The following is an 8,385-nucleotide window of genomic DNA, read 5'->3' as shown; positions in this document are numbered from 1 at the left end:
TTTTAAAAAAAAACTTTATTCTTCGCTGCGTTGGGTCTTTGTTGCTGCGCGCGGGCTTTCTCTAGTTGTGGAGAGCAGGGGCTACTCTTCGTTGTGGCACGTGGGCTTCTCATTGATGTGGCTTCTCTTGTTGCAGAGCACAGGCTCTAGGCAAGCAGGCTTCAGTAGCTGTGGCACTACAGGCTCAGTAGTTGTGGCGCACGGGCTTAGTTGCTCCGCAGCATGTGGGATCTTCCCGGACCAGGGCTCGAACCTGTGTCCCCTGCATTGGCAGGAGGATTCTTAACAACTGTGCCACCAAGGGAAGCCCCTAAAATGATCACATTCTTTTTTTTACAACACTGTGTTAAGAAGCCAACACAAAAGTCTACACATGGAATGATTCAATGGGGAAAGTGGTCACATTCTGCCTCCTCTGTTTCTACTTCTAAATAGTTTTAATATAAAATCCTTCTACCGTTTCCTATTGACATCAATGATTAAAATTTTTTTATTGAAGTATAGTTGACTTACAATGTTGTGCTAATTTCTTGTGTACAGCAAAGTGATTCAGTTATATTCTTTTTCATATTCTTTTTCATTACAGTTTATCTCAGGATATTGAATATAGTTCCCTGTGCTCTACAGTAGGACCTTGTTGTTTGTCCATTCATTATATACTAGTTTGCATCTGCTCATCCCAAACTCCCAGTCCTTCCCTCCCCCACCCCCACCCCCTTGGCAACCACAAGTCTCTTCTCCATGTGTCTGTTTCATAGATATGTTCATTTGTATCGTATGCATTTTAGATTCCAAACATGTGATATCATATGGTATTTGTCTGACTTCACTTAGTACGATAATCTCTAGTTGCATATCTAGTTGCATAACATCACTGATTTTTTTTTTTTTTTTTTTTGGCCGTGTTGGGTCTTCGTTGCTGCACGCGGGCTTTCTCTAGCTGCGGAGAGCAGGGGCTATTCTTCATTGTGGTGCATGGGCTTCTCATTGTGGTGGCTTCTCTTGTTGCGGAGCACGGGCTCTATGTGTGTGGGCTTCAGTAGTTAAAGCATGAGGGCTCAGTAGTTGCGGCACATGGGCTTAGTAGTTGCAGCACATGGGCTTAGTTGCTCCACGGTATGTGTGATCCTCCTGGACCAGGAAACGAACCCGTGTCCCCTGCATGGGCAGGTGGATTCTTAACCACTGTGCCACCAGGGAAGTCCTCACTGTGATTTTTAAAAATATTTATTTGGTTGTGCCGGGTCTTAGTTGCAGCTCGAGGGCTCCTTACTTGTGGCATGCGAACTCTTAGTTGCAGCAAGCATGTGAGATCTAGTTCCCTGACCAGGGATCGAACCTGGGCCCCCTGCATTAGGAGCGCAGAGTCTTAACCACTTAGCCACCAGGGAGGTCCCAACATCAGTGATTTTTTAATCAAGAAAAAAAATGAAACACAGCAGTTGCTCTGGTCTGAATGTTTGTGTCCCCAAAATGTATATGTTGAAATCCTAATGCCCAATGTGAGGGTGTTATGAGGTGGGGCCTTTGGGAGTGCTTCGGTCATGAAGGTGGAGTCCCCCTGATAAGAGACCCCACAGAGAGCTCCCTTGCCTCTTCCTCCACGTGAGGACACAGAAGTCTGCAGCCAGGCAGAGGGCCTCACCCGCCCCTGCTGGCCCCCTGACCTCGGACATCAGTCCTCCGCACTGTGAGAAATCAATGTCTGCTGTCTTATAGGCTGCCCGGTCTGTGGTGCTTTGCTTGTTTTGCCCAAGAGAACCTTGGCACGCCCACCAGGAAGATGCATGTTCTGCTGCCATTAGACAGACCCTCAGATCAGGAAGAGTTACATGCACAGAGCTGTGTTAACACAGACACAGCACCGAGCGTAAATGTCCAGTCTGGTCAAGACAGTTTCTCCATGACCGTCTATGGGCAAAGGAGCTTTTTGAATCTTTTTACTTTTTTGTTCGTTTTACTTTTTCGGCTTTTCCAAATGTATCATAATGAGCACATGTTCCTGACACATGCCCAGTGGTCGAGGAAGACGTCACAGCACAGTGACTGACAGGAAAGCCTCCATCACTGGTGGAGGCAGATGTGGTGCTCAGCTCACCTGTGCACGTTCTTCTGAGCAGGCCTGGGCAACAGCGAGCACAGCCCGGTCCAGCTCCTGTCCTCAGGGGAGCAGAGCCCAAGGATGCCAGCTGACGCTGAAGGAGACCTGGGGAGTCTGCACTCCTCAGCTGAGCCAAGACGGGGCCCCACCTGCAGCCTGGCCTCTGAAACTCTAGCTCCGAGCGCACAGCAGCACCTTAGGGTGGCCTCCTCTGTGCCCTTGGCCCACACCTAACTTGCTAGGACCCTCACTCAGGGAAAGGCCTTAATTAACCGAGATCATGGGAGTGTTCTGGAAACAGCACAGAGCAAACACTGCCGCTCTTGATGGGTCGTGGCATGGAGCAGGGGGCAGGAAGGGGGCGCTGGGGAAGGGCAGGTGCCAGGTGGGCACCCAAGCTCTCATTTTCTGTTTTCAGAGGAGGTTCCTGCATGATGCTCGGGGCTATTAATACTACCAGACCTGTGACCTGGTTTCGTGGCAGACCATGGAGGCAGGGACACGCCAGGCCCCTACCTGGGGTGTGGTTATGCTGCAGGGTGCAGGGCTGGCCACGGGCTCTGCACACTCCCACCCTAGAGGCACCCAGGCGAGGCCCCTGCTCCTGTCTCCCCTGCCACCGCCAACTCCACCAGACTCCCAATTCGTACCCTGCTGCCCTAGGCTCTGCTATCAACACAGCATCCAGTGTGATCCTTTGAAAACAACTGTCACATCACACTCATTTCACTCAGAATTGAGCCAAAGCTCTTTGAGAGGCCCTCAGGGCTGCCCCCTGTGCCCTCCACTCACCTTGCCCCCACTTGGCTGCAGCCACGTGGCCTGTGCACCACAGGCTGCTCCCTCCGCCTCGCCTCCTTTAAGTCTTTGCTCAGGTACCATGTCCTCAAGGAGGCGCAACCCATGCCCTGATTTTTTTTTTTTTTTTTGGCTGTGTCTGGTTTTTGTTGCAGCGTTCAGGCTTCTTTCTAGTTACAGCGCGCGGGCTCCAGAGCACGTGGGCTCTGTAGTTTGCGGCGCGTGGGCTCAGCAGTTGTGGCACGCAGGCTTAGTTGCCCCACGGCATGTGGGATCTTAGTTCCCCGACCAGTGATCGAACCCGTGTCCCCTGCATTGGAAGCATTCTTGACCACTGGGCCACCAGGGAGGTCCCCCCACGACCCAATTTAAAATGACAGCCCAGTTCTCCCACAGCCTTGCCCCCCATCTCCAAAGGCTGCTCTGCCTCCTGCGCCACTTCCCATCCTCCCACGAGCTACACCACTTGTTTGTATTATGCACTTCGTGATGCCTCCCTCGCCCCACTAGAATGCTCTCCATAAGGTCAGGGATTTAAGACAGGGGAATGAAATGTGCACCCTGAAGCACAGGGTTCCCCAAATCACAGGAGCAAGAGCTCAGCCGTTAGGTGGGGGCAGCCTGAGCAACCTCTGTGTCCTCACAAAGGCCTTGGCCTGGACCCCAGACTGTGACTAGACCACACATGGCCACACCGGAGCAGTGGGTGCCCTTACCTGGCAACAAGACCAACTGACAGCTGGGGGGACGGGGCCTGCAGTTTGATGCCTACCCAGGAGAACATATTTTGTGTAGCTGCTTTACTTCCAAAGAAAGGGGAAGACACAGCTGTCTTCTTCACTTAGAGAAATGCACGATTACACTCAAACACTCACTGGAGTGCCTCCTGGGAAGGGCGGCCTTTGCTCTGGAGACACCTGTCTGAGCCAGCTATCCCCGGTGACCAGAAGGGGACTGGCGAGCAAGGCTCAGTCCTGCAGTTTGCGCTCGCACCTCTTCTCCAGGTCGGCCATCTCCTTCAGGACCGTGGCCACACCGAACCGCAGCTCCTGGAACTTGGCCGTGGGGACCTCGAAGCGGAGGGCCGACCCATCCGAGAGCTTCAGCTGCATCAGGACGCTTGGCTGCAGGGAGCGGGCCAGGGCGCTGGTGGAGATGGCCACGTCCACCCTCCACCGAAAGTCGGCAACATGGGGCAGCCAGGCCCCCTGCTGCCTGGCCGCAGAGTCAAGGAGAGGCCGCTGGCTCCCAAACACCACACTGGCCAAGTCCACGACCAGGTCTTGGGGGATGCAGAGCTCCTGGAGCTGGTTCTTGAAGGCATCGGGCTTCAGGCTGGCCGGGGGCAGCCGGAGGGCCTGCTGGAGCAGGATGTGTGTGCCAGCGATCAGGGCACCCAGACGCTCCTCAGGCAGGTCTGCACCAGCCCCGAGGCGCCGCACACCCTCACGGCAGTCTTCCCCCTGCAGGCTGCTGACCACCAGCTTCAGCAACTTTCTGAATGTGCCCCTCTCCAGGTCCCTCAGGAGCTGGGGCATTGCTGCCACCTCTGGAGGCAGCTGGGCGCCCAGGAAACTCATGCAGCCACTGTGACTGTCACCAGGGCGATGCAGGTGTGGAGCTGCAGGACCCATGGCAGACATCGCTGCTTCCTGCTCTTTGACCGGCAGCCCAGGTAGGAGGTCCCAGCAGCAACTGCCTGGAAGGGGGGCGGAAGAGAAGCCCAGTGACTCCCATGTCCTTTGGGCCAGTGAATGAGGACTGATATGGTCTCCACCTCCCAGATGCTGATGGTGTGAACCACTGATGACAGCCAGCATGACGGAAGGTGCCCTGGAAGCAGGTGGCGGAGGGGCCCCTCTCCAGTCCCTGGAAGAGGGGAGGCAGGAGCCAGGAGAAAAGGGAGATGAGGTGGGGAGGAGAGAAGAAAGAGAATCAGGAAACAGGAGAGCAACGTAAGTTCTCCAAATAAATAACGGATTAAAGAATGAGAGAGAAGAAAGGTCCAGAGAACACAAGGACACAACAGCCACTGCCGCTGCCACTGACCACTCCAAGATCACTCAGCTACTCCACCTCCAAGCCGCACACGGCTCTGCACGAGCGGGTTATCGTTCTCACCCCACCAACAAGGAAATCGAGGCGGAATCAACTGCTCAAGTCAAGGACTAGAACCCAGGCCCGTCCACTCAGAAGTCCCTGCAGGGGGGAGACCAGACGGCGTCCCTTAGGCAGGAAGGGCTGAGGCGCAGGTGTTAAGAGAGGTGGGTGCAGTACCTGGAGAAAAGGGCTGAGACGTCACCTGAAGGACAGCACGACACCCCACACCTGCTTCTGCAGGAGCGCCCGGCCCACCGCAGCCGCGCCAGGTGCCGAGCAGAGCTGTCCCCAAGGCGCCCCCACCCCTGGCCTGCGGGCCTCAGCGCGGCGGGCCCGGGCGCACGGGGAACTCCCCACTGGTTTCCTCGTACCCCACTCTCCCGGGAAGGCCGGGCCCCCTCACCCCGGCTGCCAACGACCACCCACGGGTTTTCTTTCAGGGCCTGGCCAGTATCGGGACAGCCTTCCGCAGCCCCGCCGCCTGCCGCTCAAGCCCCGGTCCCTGGAGGCCAGCGCGCTGCCCCCCGGCCCGGAGGAAGGAGCGCCCCGAGGCGGCCACCCAAGCTCTTCCGAGCCGCCGCCCCGGCCGCGGTCAGTGCCCTGTGGTCCGGTCCCGAGCTGCTGGATCGGCCTCCTGCCTCCAGAGCGTTCGCCGCCTCGCGAGCAGGGCGACCCATACCCATCCCCGCTTCCCGCTGCGCCCCCGTACCTGTCGCGGGGTCCCAAGCGGAGCAGAAAGGCGCTCGCAGCCGGAAGCGCAGCCCGGTTCCCGGAAGCGCGGCCTGGTTCCCGGAAGCGACCTAGAGACCCCCTGCCACCTCCGGGGGGCACCTCTAGGACAGCGGGAGGACCCGCCCTCGGTGATCCGCGGCCTGTGGGGCGGGGCCTAGGCCGCCGGGTTGGTCTTACGGGTCCGACCGCGCAGGACGCACCTCCGGTTGTCCTCCGCTCGGATGGCTGATGCCTCGTTTGCACTCGAAAAGCAGGGGGTCTCTGCCGGGGTCTGGGGGCACGGGGGTGGGGGGCCTGGGCCTGGGGGTGGGGGGGTGCCCAGTACAGACCTTGGGCGGGGAGGCTCGCCTGCACAAAAATGCGCGCGAACTTTGCCTCTCAGTTGTTCACTTTGAATAGGTGAATTGATGGGATGTGCATTTATCTCCATAAAGTGGTATTTTAATGTCAGGGCTTCCCTGGTGGCGCAGTTGTTAAGAATCCTCCTGCCAATTCAGGGGACATGGGTTCGAGCCCTGGTCCGGGAAGATCCCACATGCCACGGAGCAACTAAGCCGGTGCGCCACAACCACTGAGCTATTGAGCCTGCGCTCTAGAGCTCACAAGCCACAACTACTGAGCCCCCGTGCCAGAAGTACTGAAGCCCACGCGCCTAGAGCCTGTGCTCTTCAACAAGAGAAGCCACAGCAATGAGAAGCCTGTGCACCACAATGAAGAGTAGCCCCTGCTCACCACAACCAGAGAAAAGCCCACGCACAGCAACGAAGACCCAACACAGCCAAAAATAAAATAAATAAAATAAAATTTTAAAAAAGGCTAAAAACAAAACGATACCTTTCTAAATCCATGTGATCCAAAAGCAAGAAATATCGACTTGTAAAAGATAGCTATAGAAAAACCACAGTACTTGCTTCTGTTTCCATACTTATTAAACAAATTCCAGGGAGTCAGGAGAAAAAGGCAGCCCTTTTCTTCCATTTATCCTGAATTTTGTTCTCTTTTTGCCCATTTCCCTCCCTTAAAATATCCAGGGGCTTCCCTTTCCCTTACTACCTTCTTCAACTTCTATTACCTAGAAGCTTGAAGAAACCAGCCTATCACTAAGTCCAATTTTCTGACCATTAATTTATAAGCTTTTAGCAAATAACTTGTCCTTTAATAATTGTAAGTCAGAATTTAAAAAATCAAATTAAATGTTCAACTTAAGCTAGACAAAAAATACCAAACCTAAAGGAAGTAGAAAGAAATAATAAAGAGAAAATGAACTGGGACTTTCCTGGTGGTGCAGTGGTTAAGAATCCGCCTGCCAATGCAGGGGACACGGGTTCAAGCCCCGGTCTGGGAAGACCCCACGTGCCGCGGAGCAACCAAGCCCTGGCGCCACAACTACTGAGCCTGTGCTCTAGAGCCTGCGTGCCTAGAGCCCGTGATCCGCAACAGGAGAGGCCACCGCAATGAGAAGCCCGTGCACCGCAACAAAGAGTAGCTCCCACTCACCGCAACTAGAGAAAGCCCATGCGCAGCAACGAGGACCCAACACAGCCAAAATAAATAAATAAATAAATAAATAAATAAATAAATAAATAAATAAATAAATAAAAACAGGGAATTCCTTGGCAGTCCAGTGGTTAGAACTTGGCACTTTCACTGTCGGCAGGGTTCAGTCCCTGGTGGGGGAACTAAGATCCCTCAGTGGTGCGCCAAAAAAAAAAAAGGAAACAGAGTGGATGAATAAAACCAAAAGCAGATTCTTTGAAAAAGACACCAAAAGCACATGACAAAACAAAACTAGAAATATTGGACCACATTAAAATTAAGAACTTTTGTGCTGCAAATGATACTATCAAGACAGTGAAAAGACAACGCACGGAAGTGTGAAAATATTCGAAAACCATATATTTGAAATAAGGGACTTGTATCCAGAACACAAAAATAACTCTCACAATTCAACAGTAAAATGATAAATAATTTAAAAATTGGAAGAGGATTTGAATAGGTATTTGGGCAAAAAATATATACAGATGGTCCACAAGCACGTGAAAAGATGCTCAACATAATTAGCTCTCAGGGATATGCAAGTCACAACCACAAGGAGATACGCCTCGCCGGGCCTAGACGGACAGTAACTGGAGTCAACTAGGGCTGGAGACTCGAGCCCTCAAGGGCCGCAGTCCCAGCGGATGCAGGATGAGACCGTAAATCGGACCGGAACCCTGGGAAAGTGTGACACGTGCTCGAGAAGTCAGCCTGGAGATACAGGATTTTCGTTCGCACTGAGCTGCGTTCTGAGGGGCTTTCCCTAGACCGAGCATATCGCGGAAGCCGCCTGGGCCACCTCCGCCTCCGCAGGCCCAGCTGCCCCTAGCTGAGGGGACCTCAGTCACATCCGCCCTTAACCAACATCAGACGGCTGCCCCCACGCCTCGCGGAGACCCGGGTGCCCCCAAGAGGCCGAGCCCACCCGCGGGACTGGCCGCACCGCCGGAAGTAGTCCCGGGGCGGGGCCTGCGCGTACGCCCTCGAGTCCCTCTAGGACGCAGGGAAGACCTTCGACTCTATGGTGCTCGGCGTCCCGCCCTCCTCGGTCCGCTGTGGCAGAGGGGCTGGGGAAACCGAGGGCTGGAGAGCGGGGTTCCGGGCGGGGCTCCGGCGGT

General features: G+C 54.7%; 1 protein-coding gene and 1 non-coding gene across 4 annotated transcripts; both read right to left on the bottom strand.

The window, feature by feature from the left end:
• COMMD5 (COMM domain containing 5) lies at positions 1–5,855 on the bottom strand. Of its 3 annotated transcripts, none has more exons than XM_033842940.2 (2): positions 5,709–5,855; positions 1–4,598 (listed from the first exon to the last, which is right to left on the bottom strand). In XM_033842940.2, exon 2 carries the CDS (start codon positions 4,540–4,542, stop codon positions 3,868–3,870), a length of 675 nt encoding a protein of 224 aa, XP_033698831.1. In that variant the 5' UTR covers positions 4,543–4,598; positions 5,709–5,855; the 3' UTR covers positions 1–3,867. The 3 variants fall into 3 exon arrangements, with proteins under 3 accessions (XP_033698831.1, XP_073650460.1, XP_033698832.1); XM_073794359.1 differs by having other exon boundaries at positions 1–4,768; positions 5,709–5,793; XM_033842941.2 differs by lacking the exon at positions 5,709–5,855 and adding an exon at positions 4,949–5,689.
• TRNAR-CCU (transfer RNA arginine (anticodon CCU)) lies at positions 1,319–1,391 on the bottom strand. Its single transcript has one exon. It is a non-coding gene; the product is annotated as a tRNA-Arg (tRNA).
• Positions 5,856–8,385: the final 2,530 nt, after the last annotated feature.

This window comes from Tursiops truncatus, chromosome 17, assembly GCF_011762595.2.
Source record: "Tursiops truncatus isolate mTurTru1 chromosome 17, mTurTru1.mat.Y, whole genome shotgun sequence".
In the NCBI taxonomy this organism is placed as follows: domain Eukaryota; kingdom Metazoa; phylum Chordata; class Mammalia; order Artiodactyla; family Delphinidae; genus Tursiops; species Tursiops truncatus.
The sequence above is the reverse complement of the archived record's forward strand: the minus strand, read 5'-3'. Positions and strand labels throughout refer to the sequence as shown.

What these genes read in the sequence shown, in the direction of transcription:
- COMMD5 (XM_073794359.1), bottom strand. Translation starts at nt 4,719, where the DNA reads ATGCTGGCTGTCATCAGTGGTTCACACCATCAGCATCTGGGAGGTGGA.